Here is a 17,220-nt window from a genome sequence, read left to right on the forward strand (position 1 = left end):
CAGACAGTTAAGCGTCTGCCTTCAGCTCAGATCATGATCCCAGAGTCCTGGGATCGAGCCCCGCATCAGGCTCCCTGCTCATCAGGGAGCCTGCTTTGCTGTCTCCCTCTGCCTGCCGCTCCTCGTCCTTATGCTCTCTCTCTGTCAAATAAATAAACAAAATCTTAAAAAAAAATAAAAGAAAGAAAGCAGAAATGTGTTGTGTTCTCTCATCAGCCAGGAAAGCTGGGGCTTGAGACAGTGTGCCGGCTTCCTCACTGGCTGGTGTCCTTCCTGCTCTACCAGGTCATTGCCTCGAAGAGCAATGTGTACAAAGTATCACAGCGGCCTGACTCAGGGTGCACACTGGAGAGTAGCCCCGTGCTCAGTCTTAGGTGAGCAGCAGAGCAAGCTCAGCTGGTCTGGCCTATGTCTCCCCGCTGACCTCCCTCCCACTGCCACACAGGCCTGCTCGCCGCTCCTGCCGCACCCTGAGCGGCCCCACCTCCTGGCCCCTGGCCCTGCTGGCCTCTGCGGCCTCTGCCAGGAGCACTCTTTTCCTAGCCTCAGCAGGGGGTTCCCTCATCTTCTCAGGCCTCTGCCTGATTGTCACTTCCAGGGAAGTGTTCCCCGGCCACCCATGTAAAACAGCCAGCTAAGCACCCACTCCCAAACCCTTACTCGGCTTGCCATCATTGCCCTAAATGTACGTTCCCATAAGGTGGGAGCCCTGGATGTGTGTCCATGAGAATTTCCTTTGATGTTCTGGCTTCAGCAGGAACAGTGATAGGCAACCCCAAGAATCCACCACCGAAGCTCCTAAGCTCGATGGGATGGTGGCGGGAAGACTGGCTCCAGACAGTAAGGAGGCCTGGCTTTTGGACCTGGAGTTGCCACATACTCCGTGACTTGTGAGAAGTCACTGGACATCCTCAAGTCTATTTCTTCCATAGAGTGGAGTCAGTTAGCTCTGTTACCTCAGGGTTATTTTAAGGACTGTGTGAGCCAAAGTATGGGAAAGTGCTTTGACTACCGTAAAGCTCAATAAACCCCTGAAGACCCTGGGCCTCACCTATGCCATCTTGTGATGGGCATGGCTAAGAAAGCCCCGTGCACACCCTCATCCCACCAGGCGCTCCTTAGGGCTCATCTCTGCTTGGGGGACAGTGACACCATGCACACCATCCGGGGACACTCCCCGGATCTGCCAACTAGAGGCCCGCCCCAGGGAAAGGCGATCAGTGTAGGATGTCTTGCTCTGTCTGAGCTCTCACTGGTTTCATGCTATCGACATGATGAGACACAGTAAGTTCCTAAGTTGTCTTTGTAATCAAAGTTCTAGCGCATGGCCAGAAATCATCCTGGAGCTTAATTCAGCAGCTTTCATGATACCCTTTTTTCTTCTTTGTCAATCTCAAGAAAGCATTTTCTCGACCCCAGTTCTCTGGCCTCTCTCTTATTTTCCAGATTTTCTCTGTTTCAGAATCCTTAAGTTTCCTGAGGTGTGATTCATCTGGATCTGTAGGCTTGAATTCCATTTAACTAAAAATTAGAACAGTGGTTTTCAACATTGGCCAAGAAGGTTTGAAAGCTCTTGATGGCTGGGTCCCACCCTTGGTGTGGGCGTGGCTTGGGAGGTTTTAAGCATCTCGGGTGACCCCAAAGTGCAGTCGGTCTGAGAAACCCTGAGTTAGGTGATCTCATGCCAACATATTCACTATGCTGAGCAGCAACTCATTCTTTTCACTGCTCCCTTCCCAATGCAGAGGCCAGTCTCTTTGACAGAGACTGGATTCTGGTAACAGAGTCTCAGCCTTATCTTAATCGTTGGCTAACATTGCCCCTCTCCTCCCAGCAGCATATTTCTGTCTGCACACTCTCCTGGCTCAGAATACAACTTTAAGGAAAGCTGCTTGTCTTTAGCAGCTTCCTTGAGTATCACCTCATTTAAGCCTTGACCTCCTTGGCACACTTCTCGCAGGACCATTCGCCTCTTTGGAATGTACCTTTGGGTTTGTGCTTCTCCTTCCATATTTTGTACGTATTTTTGTGAAATCTGAGTTCTGCACACAGTGAGGAGCTGGGGCTACAGAAGTATATGAGATAGAGTCCCTCCCTGATAGAGTTCACAGTGAAGTGCATGAAGTGGTCAGAAAGCCCTCCGCCACATGGGCTGGTGCACGTGGAGAGGAGAGGAGAAATTCTGACTTTGGTAGGAAGGGGGGAAACCTGGGAATTCTTCTAGGAGGAGGTGATACTTGATCTGGGAGCGCAAGGCATTGCCTAGGTAAGAAGAAGTATGAAGAATGGTGGCAAAGATTTCCAGACAAATGGGGCAGCAGGAGCAAAAGCATAGAGGTGTAATGGGCAACTGCAACAAGTGGGGGACCGAGTGGGAGCTGAAGCTGGGAAGGAACCTTTATGTATACATGACTATTACAAATGCCATGAAAACAAGACTGTTTTCGTTAACTGGTTGAAAAAATTCCTTCATCATCAAAATTAAGTTCTCTATCTTCTCAGAGATGACAAAATCAGCAAAGTGAAGTAGAACTTATCAGGTGCTCTGCTATCGGCTAAAAGAGGGAGACTTCCAGCAGAACCCTTGCTCATCACAGGTTCCCATCCCTGCTCTATCCAACCTCTGAGAGAGTTCTGAGATGTACTTCAGGAAAACATCACCCACTGACAAGTTGACCAAGAACTATAACAAGAAAACATCAAGATGTACTATAGGTCAGAACTTTTTATTCTGTCCAAGATGATAGGATGGACGTGGGTGGTTCAAAAAATGTACACCCTCTGTTCAGTCCAAAAAGGTGTCTCAAATGTCATCCTATATTATCATAACTTGGGACATGTCTATATTTTCTTCATAACTTCTCAGGGGCTCATTCAATAAATAAGTGGCCATCAGTTTTGTATAGGGTCCATGCTAGCTCCTATGTGAGGGGAAAGATCAGCTTGGGCCTTCTACATCTAACCCAAATTCCAAGCAATGGGAGCCAGATCTTCCAGCGAGGCACCGTGGCCAACCCTGCTTCCAACTGTGGAGCCAGACCATCTGGATTTGACTCCCAAATCCATCATATTTACAAGTTATTCAGACCCCCTTTGTCTTAGTTTCCTCACGTATAAAATGGGGATAATGACAAAGCCTACCACATAGGGTTGTTATGAGGACTAAGCCAAGTTAGTACGTGTAATATAAGTTAGCATAGTACCTGGCGGATAGTAAGGACTCAAGCAGTGTTTGTTATTCCTACCATTTGCTGTGTGTCATACTTCATTTCAAGATTAACAATCAGGGGCGCCTGCCTGGCTCAGTCAGTAGAGCATTCAACCCTTGATCTGGGGGGTTCTGAGTTCGAGCCCCACACTGAGTAGGGCCTGCTTAAAAAACTTAATAATCATACTCCTGGCTGGTAAAAAGATGCCAATGCCATGTAAAATATATCACGATATACTGTAACTTGAGTTTAAAAGCAAGTTACAGTGTCTCCTCTCTCTCTCTCAGAGGATAAGGGTATATGCAACTGGCAGAGATTATTTCTGAGTGGTTTTTATTTTCTCCTTTATGTTTAAATCTATTTTACAAATTTAACATGGGGGTATAAGCAAAAAAAAAGTTATTTAAAAATATTAAACAACATCAGTGAGAAAGACTTTAAGGATCCTATTTATCACTCTTTTCTAGGCTAGAATCTAAGCTTCACGATGGGAGAGGCAATGGCATCTCAGAGCCCATATCTGTTTCAGGCGGGCCCAAAGCCAAAGCAAGAACTGGGTCAAGCTCAATTCCCATCCCGAGCCCTTCTTTCGATTCCTCCTGCTTTCCTTTTCAGATGCCGATCAAGGGGGCTGATCGCTTCCTTCATTCCACTAACATGTGTTGAGAGCCCACAGGGGCCCAGCACTGTACAGGGTGCTAAAGATAAAGAAGACTCTGCCCTTGGTGGCCTGTGATCTCATCCTACCCCTGCTGACCATCAGTTGCCATGGCCTGTAGCCCAAAGACAGCGCTTTCTGCAATCTTAGCTCTTCCCCACTCCTGCCGAGCTCCTGCTTCTGCCCCACTTTGCTACAGATGACATAATCCCTACGCATCAGTCGAGTTCTGGCAGAAAACAGGATTGCACTCAAAAGGGCTTACCCAATAACTGAATAAAGGGACTACTCGTAGAGCTGTGGGCAAGGTTCAGGGAACAAAGCAGGCATGCCAATGTCCTCAAGGACGAGGACCAGCAGGAAGCCATGACTACCCACAGTCCTGGAGGGGAAATAGTATTATTGGAGCCTATTGAAGATACAGTGATTATCTGTAATCACAGAGCAACACAACTGCTAGTTCCTGGCATTGAAGCAGTGAGAGAATGAGGAATAAATGCCCTGCTCTGTCATCTCCTCCCAGTGCCCATTCGGCTGAATCCACAAGCCAGAGAGCAAGGATGCCCAAGCCATACAGTCCACCTGGCAATGTGTTACTATCCGTAGTAACAGTTTCATGGTAGATCCAAGTGAAAAATGGCATCAGTTTCTGGTCTGGGTGAACTAATGGGGCAGATATTTTAAGGCAGACCTCCTCAGACCAGTTGTTCTAAGTAATTAATTCTCCAAATCCCTGCTCCTGTGGGTACTGGGAAAACGCTCATCAAAAGGCTAAATCAACGCATTGAAGCTTCATAGTTTTGTTTTTTTTTTCTTTCACATTTTATTCTGACTATATTGGAAGTAGATCTGAAGGGTGAGGGGTGCTCTGTTGATTTGAGTACCTAGGCTGTCTCTAGCACGCCTTTGTTTTTAATGTTCATCGTAGACAGATGACGACCAGAAGTACACAAAGATGCCAACAGGTAAGCCGGGCATGGCCACAAACACACGCGCACCATTCTAAAGATGTCTCTTCCCCACACCTCAACTGTGGTGACTTTCAGCAGCAATGCCCACTCCCCCAGCCAAGGGGCATGAGGCAGAAGGTGGGAGACCAGAGGAAGGGAGAACTGGAAAGGAAAAGATGATGGGGCTCCCAGCTCCAGCTGGGTGGGAGAGGATGAGGGAGGCTACCGGGGACCGGTTTTCCTCCTCTCCAGGTCCCCCGCGTCTTCCTCCCTTACACCCATAAGCAGCATAGCAGGGTCCTGGTTCACAGTTCTGATTCTTCCCCTGGACTGCTTCCTTTGCAGTCACTTCCTTACCTCAGAAGGAAACTTCCTTGTCAGATCAGTAATGACAGTGGCTCCTTCCGTTTGTGTACCCTTTAGAGTCTGAAGAGTACTTCCACACACATTATCTCATTTACTCCTCACACCCCTTGTCAGGTCACAGAACTTTACCTTCTAGTGGTTGAGGAAACCGAGTCTCAGGGAACACGTTGCCTAAACGCACTGAGTAGGCAGTGTCAGAGTTTCTCTGTCTCTCAGCCACTGTTTCCCTGCACAATGATGAAAGGTTTCTTCAAGAAAGAAGATAGCAAAGGACTTAAAGGTGGACTGAGGTCATTATAAAGGAGGAAACCATGCGTAGTGAGGATAACATGAACCAGGGCAATGACTCTCATAGTGTTGTCTCCAGACCAGTGGCATTGGTAGCATCTGGGAATGTCTTAGAGGTGCAGATAATTGAGCCTCAGCCCAGACCTACTGAATCAGAAACATCAGAGGAAAGGGGAGGTTTGGGAACCTAGGTTTGAACAAACCCACCAGGAGATGCTGATGCATGCCAAAGTTTGGGAACCACTGCCTCCAGGGGAGAGGAGGTGGGTGTGGTGGTAGCCTGAAGAGAACACACGGCTCGTGTTAGCATAAGGAGGAGCTGGGAAGGTAGTCACTGATTTCTGTGGATTCTAGAGATGGTGCTGATGGGTGAATAAAGACCGTTCAAGGCCATTGAAGCCTTGTTTGTAATAGCAGGAGACTAGAAACAACCCAAATATCCACCAATAGAGGATGGTCACATGAATTATGGTGCATCCATGTACTGGAACACTACACAGTGTAAAGCAGAATAAGAGGCTTGAGATATTTAGATATGGAAAAAATCCAAAGTACGTTTAAATAAAAGAAGAAAAAGCAGGAGAGTTTATATAATATGTTAACTTTGATTTTAAAAAGGGGAGAACTAAGAACATATATTTGTATTTCCTTGTACCTATAAGAAACTCCGGACAGAGACAAGAAATCATTCAGAGAGGAACCTGTGGATGGGAGAATGGGAAAGATGGAAACATATAGGATGTCAACTTTTCACTGCATTTCCTTTTCTAAAATTGTCCAACGTTGTAAATAGATTACCTATTCAGAAAAAATAAAAAATAAATAAAAACGGCCATTGGTGTAATTCAGCAAGGGAAGAACAAGAGGCTGCCTCCTATGGAACAAGGATGGTGGGCATTTCCAAGGGCAGAATGAGCCAATGGAGGTCAAGGGTACCAAGTTCTGCCCACACCCACTGCCTCTCCCCTCCAGCTCAAACTCTCCCAGAATGGCCAAAATGCTTTGGGGGAGTTTAAACTTCTTAATAAGACCAGGACCAGCAGTTCTCGGCCTCAGCTACACATTAAAATCATCCGGGAAGGAACACCTGCGTGGTTCAGTCGGTTAATTGTCTGCCTTCAGCTCAGGTCATGATCCCAGGGTCCTGGAATCGAGTCCTGCATCGGGGTCCCTGCTCAGTGGGGAGTCTGCTTCTCCCTCTACCTGCCGCTCCCCCTGCTTGTGCTCTCTCTCTCTCTCTGACAAATAAATGAATAAAATCTTTAAAATTAATAAAATAAAATCATCCGGGAAGTTTTTGGGCACGCGGGTGGCTCAGTTGGTTAAACATCTGCCTTTGGCTCAGGTTATGATCCCAGGATCCTGGGATCGAGTCCCACAGCAGGCTCCCTGCTTGTCGGGGAGCCTGCTTCTCCATCTCCCCCGACCCCCGGCTCATACTCTCTCTCGCTACCTCTTTCTCTCTCAAATAAATAAATAAAAATCCTTAAAAAAATAAATAAAAAATAAAATCATCTGGGAAGCTTTTAAAAATACCAATTGCCAGGCCCCATTCCCAGAGCACCCAAATCCAAATCTCTGAGGAGGGGCCTAGGCATTGGTATTTTTAAAGTTCCTCAGTTATGATTCTAAACCACAGTCTTGGACCTTCTGGGTCAGCTCATTTATCCAGAAAGCTGGAGAGAGGAAGAGAGAGTATCCAATAGCTTAAAAGAAGAAATAACACATCCCATCGAACCTGTCATGATCAAATCTGACTGCAAAAATTTTTTTATCTGTCTTGATTGGAATCTGTGATGAACCTGTTTCTCCCCCCTTGGCAGCCCAATTCTGAAGCGAAGCCCTGATATCACCAAATCGCCACTGACCAAGTCAGAGCAGCTTCTGAGGATAGACGACCATGATTTCAGTATGAGGCCTGGCTTCGGAGGTATGAGACATGCGCTCATGGTGGGGTCTGTCCACCTGTCCACGGGTAGAAGTCAAACCAAGGGACCACCCTGCTTTGCTCTCCCCCAATCAGGTCTGCCTCCGTTGTGCTTGGGGGCCAAGACGGAGCCCACAGCATCTTCTGAGCATCCCCGCTGCCCAGCCCTACCGTGGGCTCTGCTAAGCACATTCCCAGTCTAGCTAGCTGAGCTGTCCTCCGGCCGCTGCTCTGTCAGGAAGGCTGGGGACCGGTGAGGCCAGCTGGCTGTGGGCCAGGCCAGGGGAAGACCAGGCAGCTGCAGCCCAAAGCTGCCTCCTGAAAATGCTCAGAAATAACAATCTTTGACTAAATTCGTGCTCATCTGGGAGCGGGCAGATGGGACTGTGGTGTCAATCCAAGGGCAGAGTGTGGTCTGCTGGATTTAATTAAATGAAAATAGCTTGAGAAAATAATGATCTAGTGCAGAGGGCTGTCACAGCCCTTTGAAGCTTAGCCTGCAGCTGGTGGATTTCAACCCCTTCAGTGTCAAATAGGGTTTTCATCCATATAGGTTTCTTCCTGGAATAAAATATTTATTTCAGAAATCGTTCTCATTTTTTTATTTCTCCCAGCCACCTTCACCCAAAGAATAAACAGGTTCTAGAAGGGGGTCTCTATCCAATCCATAACCTGCCGCTGTTGGATCTAAACCTACCTCCATCCATGATAATCCAAGTGTGCTCCAAGCCTGCCCCAGTCCAGGGAGGGAAAGGGGCAGCAATCTATTCCCTTTATATGCTTTCCTTCTCTTGATGAATATTACGTTTTCATGGCCTAGAAATGCAAAAAAAAAAAAAAATTCTAATGTTCCAAGGCCACCCTGGTGCATCATGTCCACCTTGGAAGCGACTCCATCATGTGGCAAAGATGCAGATCGGTGGGCTTGGCAAACGACCTGAATGTGGCTTTGGTTCTGGGTGCTTATTTACCAAGCGGTGCCTTTCTCATGGCCAGACAGAGACATTGGCTTCCATGACAAAATCAGGAGGCAAATATAAAGAATAAAGTAGACGACCTCATGCTAGGGAGTAACTCCTTAGATTAGACCCAGCTTTGAGCTAGGTTTTCACTGTACCTTTCAATGAACATGTGTAACCAAAGAAGAAAGCTTCATGGAACCTCATCGTTTCAGAATCACCTGAATGATTCAGACAAAAGCTTAAAAAAAAAAACAAAAAAAACCAATAGCAACCTTTGTTGGAATATTCCAGGGAGCCAGCCCATGATTCAACCCTTTGATTTCTGGCTTCACTTCAGCTTGACATGTGGGGATGCCAAACCTTCAAATCTGGCAGGAAGCTGAGGAAACGGGTTCCAGGGGGAATGCTCCTCATGCCTGTAGTAAAAATTCAAGTAAAAAGAATAAATGTTCTTGCCACGCCCCATTTGCAGGTCCGGCCATTCCTGTCGGTGTGGATGTACAGGTGGAGAGCTTGGACAGTATCTCAGAGGTCGACATGGTAAGCGCTTCTGTTGCTGGGGCTGTGGGCAGGTGGATTCACACGGGGCCTGTGTTGGGCCAGGATGTCCACACACCCGAATTCACTAGGTCTCACAACTCCCTGGGCCATGGCAATGCCCATACTCATTTTATAGGTGGCTCAGGAAGGTTAAGACACTTGCCAAAAGCCACCCAACTGGTATGAGACAGAGCTGGATGGCAAAGTTGATCTCCCTCCAGTGCCTAGGCTCTTGCCACGGGCATGTGCTCTCTAGGCAAAGGCTCTCCAACAGAAACAGTAGGGTTGAAGGTTGCAGCTGTCAACGACCAGATGTTCTACAGCTGGAGATCCTGTATCTGGCTGTGGAAATGCCGAACTGCTGAAAGGGGTCCCTTTTTCCCCTTTTCAGTGGGTTTAGGTGGGAAAATGGAAAGTTCTACAACTCCTCAACTTACAGGACTTGTTTACAGCCTTATCTTAGTTTGGGTTCTCCAAAAAGCAGACTTGAGAGAAACATTCTAGCACAAGAAGTTTATTTGGGAGGTGATCCCTGGAAACATGAGAAGAGTGGGGGGAGGTGAGACAGGGATGGGGAGAAAGCGAAAAGGCCCGTGCCTTCAAACCAGTTACTACTGTGAATCTCAGTCCCATTGGGGGAACTCCGAGAGTCAGCAAAGAACACACTCGGGGTTATCCCAGCTGAGGGGCCAAGGAGCCGGGGTGCTTATCTAGCCCTTCCCACCCACCCCGTCCCCCCAGCTCGTTGAGGTTCAGCAGTGCTGGCAGCAGCACCTTGTCAGTGTGGGGGCAGATGCCGGGGGATGGGCCGCGGAAACGGGGTTCTGCTAGAAGTCTCTGGCTGAGTCCCTCCCCTGCAGTCCTCCTCCTACTGCAGCAAACCCCAGGGACCATGTGAAGACCTCGACTCTGCGGTTTCATTCCCAGCCGGGTGATGGCTCCACAGGGCGCCCCGCGTCCTGCAGACACCCAGTAGGTTCAGTGTGTGGGGTTCCCCTCTCTCGCCCTCCCCTCCAGGACTTCACGATGACCCTCTACCTGAGGCACTACTGGAAGGACGAGAGGCTGTCCTTCCCGAGCACCAACAACCTCAGCATGACGTTTGACGGCCGGCTAGTGAAGAAGATCTGGGTCCCTGACATGTTTTTTGTGCACTCCAAGCGCTCCTTCATCCACGACACCACCACGGACAACGTCATGCTGCGGGTCCAGCCCGACGGGAAGGTGCTCTACAGCCTCCGGTGAGGCCCTGGCAGCCCCCCTGCGCCCGCACTCTGCCTCTTAACCTGGAGGTCCTCCGACTCCTGAAGCAGGGGCGGAAACGCAGATCATTAACCACAACTGCAGTTTTGCTTTTTGGCTTTCAATAGCCAGCTTCTAACCTCTCAGGAGGCGCCACCTTTTCAACGTCAAGGGAGACCAATTTTACACACGAGAAAAAAATTGTAAGGAATTATTTAGTCTCAAAAACACATTTGTGGGAAGTTCTCCAGCTGATACTTTTGATTTAGGCCTTATCCTGTAGGTTATGTTTTAATTTAAAAACTTTAATCCAAGTTTTATTTGGTTTTCTTTGTGTAGACTCTAGTGGGATTCAGCGAAATAGATAATGTATTCTTCTGAAAGACTTGCCTCCTTAGATGTCTCAATTCCCATCTTTCAGGTATATTTTAGAACTTGGGCTAAAAGAAGTTCTCTTAGCTGACCTGACCAGCCACAGGCATGTTTGGTATCCTTTCTCACCACAGTGTCCTACCGAAAAACTGGAAATCCCGGGTTGCTTTGTGACTTTCAATGGTATTCTGAGCATCACTTTTAAATATGAAGAACACAATCCTTTTTTCTTATGAGCGCAGATGCCTTAGAAATGTTCAAGCGCTCATTAATCACTGACCTGGAGAAGCTTTCCTTAAACACAGGCGCCACAGCCTGGTTTTCACTGCTCAGCCAGCTTTAGAAACTCATGGTGCCCCACCTTCCCCTGGGAGGGTGGGGCACGGACGTGTGCAGATGAGCCGCAGGCCTTCATGGAGAAGGGGCTCTGCTTGCTGATTTACTCCTCCTGTGCTGGGCTCATGGTGCATTTCAGTTGTTTTTTCTTTTTTTAAGATTTTATTTATTTATTCAAGGAAGAGAGAGAGGGAGATGGCGAGAGAGAGCTCAGGTGGAGGGCAGGGAGAGGGAGAAGCAGACTCCCCCCCCTGAGCAGGGAGCCCGATGCAGGCTCAATCCCAGGACCCTGGGATCATGACCTGAGCTGAAGGCAGACGCTTAACCAACTGAGCCACCCAGGCGCCCTGGTTCATTTCAGTTTTAAAGACTTTGTTTCGGTAAAGACGAATCCATACACCAGTGTCTAAGTACAGGATGCCTGGACAGTGGCACAGTGTATCTTTTGGGTCAAAGATGGCAATGTCGAAGCTGAATTTCTGCCCCCACCCTCCAAAGGAATATTTATGATGATCCCTCAATACACACCCTGGCTTGGGACCTAAAGCAATTAGTTGCTAGGCTCAGAGTTGAGGTATGGGGTTTTCCTTTCCACAGCTTGAAATGCCTCCCCCCCATAGAAGTGCTCAGGAGGGTCAAGGAGGTGCAGTCCCTTCCCCTAGCCATGTTGGGTTGGTTTTCCCTGGAGTCCTCACATCTGAGGCAGGCTGTCAAGGCATCCTAAAGCTCAAAAACCACCCACAAAACAGCACAACCTGATGGCACCACCAGGGACACACAAGACCAGACCGTAATGCATGTGACCACTGGTATGCTGGTAAATATTTAACTACTGGTTGTCTGGGGTGAACGTATGCATACATATGTGTATGTAAGCTTATTATAAACATGGCTGATACAAAGGATGTAGAGTACATGACTTATAAGTGAAACAATATATGTAATACTTTTTGTTATAAATCCATACACTTACAACTTCAGTACAATTTCCTATTTCTTATAAAATCCCATTTTTCCCAGTTTTATTGAGATATAATTGACATATAACCTATTGTTTTTTATAATTCTATCACCAACAATAATTCTATAAAATCACACTATGAATAAGTGTTTGTAAACATTTTTGTGATTATGTGATTTACAAATGAGTGTAGATCTGATAAATGATTGTTGATATTTTTGTTTGCTTTATTATTTTTTTAAAGTAATCTTTACACCCAACATGGGGCTCTAACTCACAACCCCGAGATCAAGAGTTGAATGCTGTACCAACTGAGCCAGCCAGGTGCCCCTATTTTTGTTTATTTTAGTAAGACAAAAATGAAACAGCCAAGGACTATGTAGGAACTTCATTCATTCATCAAAGACATAGCAGCTTCCTTGCTGAATTGGATAATAGCTTTTAAATGTTGGAAGACTGTATCCTTAATTTTTTATGCTATTTATATATAATGGCAAAAAGATATAACACACTTTTAGGTTTAATGTGCTTTCTTAATTCTAGACAATCTACAAAACAATAAATCAAGCCCATATTTGTAGCATTTGCTGATTTCTGTAGTGTAAATACTCTCATCACAGCTGACTTCAAACTACCAACCTGTTGTCACTCGATGCAGAGTTGGGAAGAATGCATAGTAGCACACTGTTAGTATTTTCCACCAAGTAAACATTATAGATGTAACCTCAGGCGTATCAATAATAGAAAAATAAGAAGTGATGAGTTTTGAGTTTTACTAGCTTGTTTTAAATATAAGTTACTTGAGTTTATATAATTTAATTTTTAATAATGGCTATATTTAGGGGCGCCTGGCTGGTTCCGTCAGTAAAGCATATGACTCTTGATCACGGGATTGTGGGTTCAAGCCCCATGCTGGGTGTAGACATTGCTAAAAATAAACTCTTTTTAAAAAAAATAATGGCTCTGTTGAACAGCCAGCTTATAGACTTCCTGAAAATCTAGCAGGCAGCTTTCCTGAGCCAGATGTAGTCCAGCACACTGCTGGATGTGATCACAGAGGCACTACATCAAAAACAAGGAAGAGGAAAACCTCCTGTGTGTTCAGAATCAAAGTTGTCGATGAGCCTCCTTGTGGCTAGAAACAGATGCTTTGATTTTTCATTGCAAATGAAATCATAGGTTTGTTTGATTTAAGTGAAAAAAAAGACGCCTTGATTGTGGGCAGAGGAAAAGATTTGTCAAGTTTATGGCATGCCCACAACTCTCTCCCAAGGCTCTTAACCAGGCTCCATACACAGCGCAGAGCCCAATGTGGGGCTTGATCTCACTACCCTGAGATCATGACCTAAGCCAAAATCACGAGTCGGACGCTTAACCGACTGAGCCATCCAGATGCACCCCAATAAATCAATTTAAAGAGACATGGGGAAACAAAAATAAACATAGTACGGATTAAACCACAAACTGTGCTTGTTTAATGTGTGGTGTGTGAGTTACATGTTGGAAAAACATCAAGTCAGTGTGCAAAGAACCAGTCTGATATCTGTGATTCTAAAAATATCTGTTTCTGAGACAAAGAGAAGAGATACTCAGTCCTTTTGCTGATAGCATAAACTTCCTGCATTTGAGATTTCATTAGCTCTAAGTCACCAAACTTCGGTTCTAGTTTCTTTCTTGCTGGGGGTGCCATTAGGCATAGTAGAAACGGAGGCCCACCTATTAGGGGTCCAGCTGCCATCCTGAATCCTCCCCACTCAATCCACCCTGTTTATCAGGATTTCCAGGGGAGACAAGGCTACCCAGCTGCCAGCAATAAACAAGCCTTTTCAGAATACAACTATGCCAGACTCAACTGGAATGGGGAAAATAAAGCAGATATTTGGATAATTCAGTTTCAAGAAAGCTCTTTCCCTTGAAATTTCCGTTTCAATTAAAAGTGATTTTTTTTTTCCTTTTGGCCATGAATCATCCAGACAGTTTCTACAACTTACACATCGCAATTTTTTTTTTTTTTGTGGTTGAAGGAAAAATAGTTTGCTCAGTATCAGCCAATAACTGTTATTCGTGTCCTGCCATGAGATTCCCCGGGAGATCTTTCGTCTGTGACTCATGATCTGTGTTTGTTTATTCTTTGATGCAGAAGCCCATTTTCCTGTGTAAACTCTGCAACAAAACCATCAGAGGCCAGCAAGTGCTTGCATGCTGGTACAAAAAAGTTTTCAGTGTCTTTTCATTATCCTATGATCTCCATGGAATTATCCACTAAAAACACCGATGCCCACTAGGAGATATTATTATCAATATAAATATCTCAATATCGTTTAAAAAAAGTGCCCAATTTGGCCACTGGCAGAAGGGTTTCATTAATATTATTTCTGATATGTTGTATACAAATATTGAATATGGGTAAAATCAATAAAAGAACAGAAAAAAATTGAATTTATCTAAAACCAGAGAACAATATATGGTCCTATGGTCTCTTTTAAGAAATAATATCATACGAGTTTTTATTTCCCATTTTTATATCGATTGAGACCATTGCTTCGTTAATATGCTTGAATCTGATAGAACTTGGTAGAGACACTCTGGAGTTAAACATCAAACCCAGGGTACTACAACGACTATCATCCATAAGCTACTTATCTAAATCTTGACACTTGGCTTATTAATTATAAGGAGGCAGTTATATTGGAAGGAAGCAGAGCCTTTTTCTGTTTATCATTTTGCACTTGTATTTTGCAGCCTCTGAAAATTTTTATTTTGTTTTTTTGTTTCTAGGGTTACAGTGACTGCAATGTGCAACATGGACTTCAGCCGATTTCCCCTGGACACACAAACGTGCTCCCTTGAAATTGAAAGCTGTGAGTAGACTGTCCGGGACATCATCAGCACACAGATGGCGAGTAATTCCCAACACCGCTAACTCTCAGTAGCAGGAACAGCATGTGCTCCTTATTCATGGCTAGTGATTTTTTCAAGTGATTTCAAGTGATTTTTTCTTTTTTTTTTTTAGATTAAAGCCAAGTGCAGGGTAATTTTGAAAATTAGGAACAAATTTGAAACTAAAACCTCTGTTCCCATAATTGACCCTTTTAAATGCGCTATGGCAATGGTTTTCAACTTGGTTCTGCAGGAACTCGGGCAACTGCTGGGGAGGGGGGTAGAGGGCTCAGCAAACGTGGGTCTCCTTGTGCAGCTATTTCTACCCGCTGTCCAATGTGTGAGCTCATTTTTGATCTGTTTTATTGTTCCTCTGAATAAGATTTCTGTTGAAGAAAAGATTGCTTGGCAAAAACAAGTTTGGTAACAATTGCCCGAGGGAACTGCCAAGGTAAGAACACAGGTGGTGCTTGAGAGCCTCAGGCACAACTGAGGGGCCTCAGGACACTTGCACACATGGACGCCCTGCACAGGTTAAGAGCCAGCCCCAGGAAGAGCAAGACTGAGGCAGCATCAAGGACTACTCACTTGCATCTCCAGCTCTCTACACAACTGCTCTCTTTTTCAATCTTTGCCCAAATGCTTCCTCTGGTGGGCACAGTCCGGACTCCCCCATAACTCCTGCTGGTCCACTCCTCCGAGTGAATACCAGCACACACCCACTGGCCCTTCCTGGCTGGTGACCAGGCCCTAGTGAAGAATCTCTTTGACACAGTGCACCTTTGTAAGCCTGCCTGCATTTGTGGCAATGAGTCAGGGATCCCCTGGCCCCAGCCATCTGGGGCCGAGGAGGGCAGGGATGTTGACACAAGGGTCAAATGGACAGCTCCATAGGGCACTGATTGTGGGAAAAGGGAGTAACAAATCCCAGGACCAACAGCATAGTAGCTTTCCACCTGCTGTCATTTATTTCATCCTCACCAGATCCTGGAAGAAGGTTACTGTTATCTCCATTATACATGGAAGGATGTAACTTGCCTGAGGACATAGCACTAAGGACTTAACTCATTGGCTCCAGTACCCTACTTTCCCTCGTACACCCAGGCAGCTCCATTGGGAATGGAGCGTCTTCCAGGTTGCATCAGGTAGGATGCACAGAGAAGCAGAATATTGGAGACACATAGTAAGAGATAATGAGTGCAAGGAATTGGCTTGCATGAGCGTGGGGGCTGGTGAGGTAAGTCTGCCATCTGCAGGGCAGGCTGGTGGGAAGAGCAGCTGGGAACCCCCAGGTGGGACCTGAGCCTGCCCTCCACGGGCAGAATTTCTTCTTCTTGGGGAAACCTCAGGTCTGTTCTTAAGGCTTTTCAACTGATTGGATCAGGCCTACCCACGTTATCCTGGATCATCTCCTTTACTTCAAGTGAACTGGTTGTAGGCATCCCGTCCACCAAGCATCTTCAGAGCAACACCTGATTTAGTGTTTGATTGATTAACTGGGTACTCCAGCCTAGCCAAGTGGATACATGAAACCAACCATCACGCAGGTCAAGGTTAAGACATAGAATAAAACAGAGGCATGAAATAGGGCATCAGGGAGCTCCAGAAAGAACTGTTTAACACGTGAGCAGACTGGACTGGCCACTGTTAGGTTTTACCTCAGTTCTGTCCAGGCTGTAGGTAGGTTTGCTCAACTGGAGTCAATGTGTGTGCTCACCTAAAGTAGGCGAGGGTCAGGATGTGGCAGTGCCAGAGGGCGTGGTCCTTCTGGGGGACTCACTGTGATTTTACCCTGGGTAGGAACAACCGGAAGCCTGCAGAGAAGGGACTTGTGGTCTGCGGCCATCACTTTATGGGTCCTTTCTCGCTCGAATGCAGCCCTTATTACCTTGCGAGTATTTAAAGATATTCGGCATCAATGGATGCATTACTACACTTTGGAAGGAGAAAAGAAAGGGCTAAATCAGCCTAGGCTTGTAAGGCAGTTTTGCCACAATTTCACCATTTCTGCTCTACAAGTATAGCAATTTCATTTGTGTGAACCTAATAAATGGCAGGCTGAATTGTGGGGTGAACGCTTTTGCAGGAATTAGGAGCATTTAGGCTTGAGAGCTTTGCTCTGATGACTTCTGGAAGACTGGGGAGAATTAAGTTGTCTTTTTTAAATGTTGTTTTGCTTTGTTTAGACTGTGGCTTGTTTATTCAAACTCTCTTACCACCATCCCAATAGTTTGTGTGGGAGATCTGGAGCTGCTCCCACGGAGCCCCACAGACAGGCTCATCTTCCCACTGCCGCATGCCTGTGCCTGACACTGTCTCCCATCTTTTCAGATGCCTACACGGAGGACGACCTCATGCTGTACTGGAAAAAAGGCAATGACTCCTTAAAGACAGATGAACGGATCTCGCTCTCCCAGTTCCTCATTCAAGAATTCCACACCACCACTAAACTGGCTTTCTACAGCAGCACAGGTGGGGGTTAGCGTGGCTGGGTGGGTCATCCTCTGTCTTAGGGAAGGTGTGAATTGG

The 17,220-nt window shown here is 46.1% G+C and overlaps 1 protein-coding gene across 1 annotated transcript in view; it reads left to right on the plus strand.

The window, feature by feature from the left end:
• Window positions 1–17,220, plus strand: part of GABRR1 (gamma-aminobutyric acid type A receptor subunit rho1) — a 32,393-nt gene that overhangs the window by 8,319 nt on the left and 6,854 nt on the right. The window contains exons 2-6 of the mRNA XM_027603019.2: window positions 7,295–7,401; window positions 8,833–8,900; window positions 9,918–10,141; window positions 14,590–14,672; window positions 17,023–17,163. Coding sequence (XP_027458820.1) covers window positions 7,295–7,401; window positions 8,833–8,900; window positions 9,918–10,141; window positions 14,590–14,672; window positions 17,023–17,163 — 623 coding nt within the window. The remainder of the gene's footprint in view (window positions 1–7,294; window positions 7,402–8,832; window positions 8,901–9,917; window positions 10,142–14,589; window positions 14,673–17,022; window positions 17,164–17,220) is intronic.

Source organism: Zalophus californianus, chromosome 7, assembly GCF_009762305.2.
Source record: "Zalophus californianus isolate mZalCal1 chromosome 7, mZalCal1.pri.v2, whole genome shotgun sequence".
NCBI lineage: Eukaryota > Metazoa > Chordata > Mammalia > Carnivora > Otariidae > Zalophus > Zalophus californianus.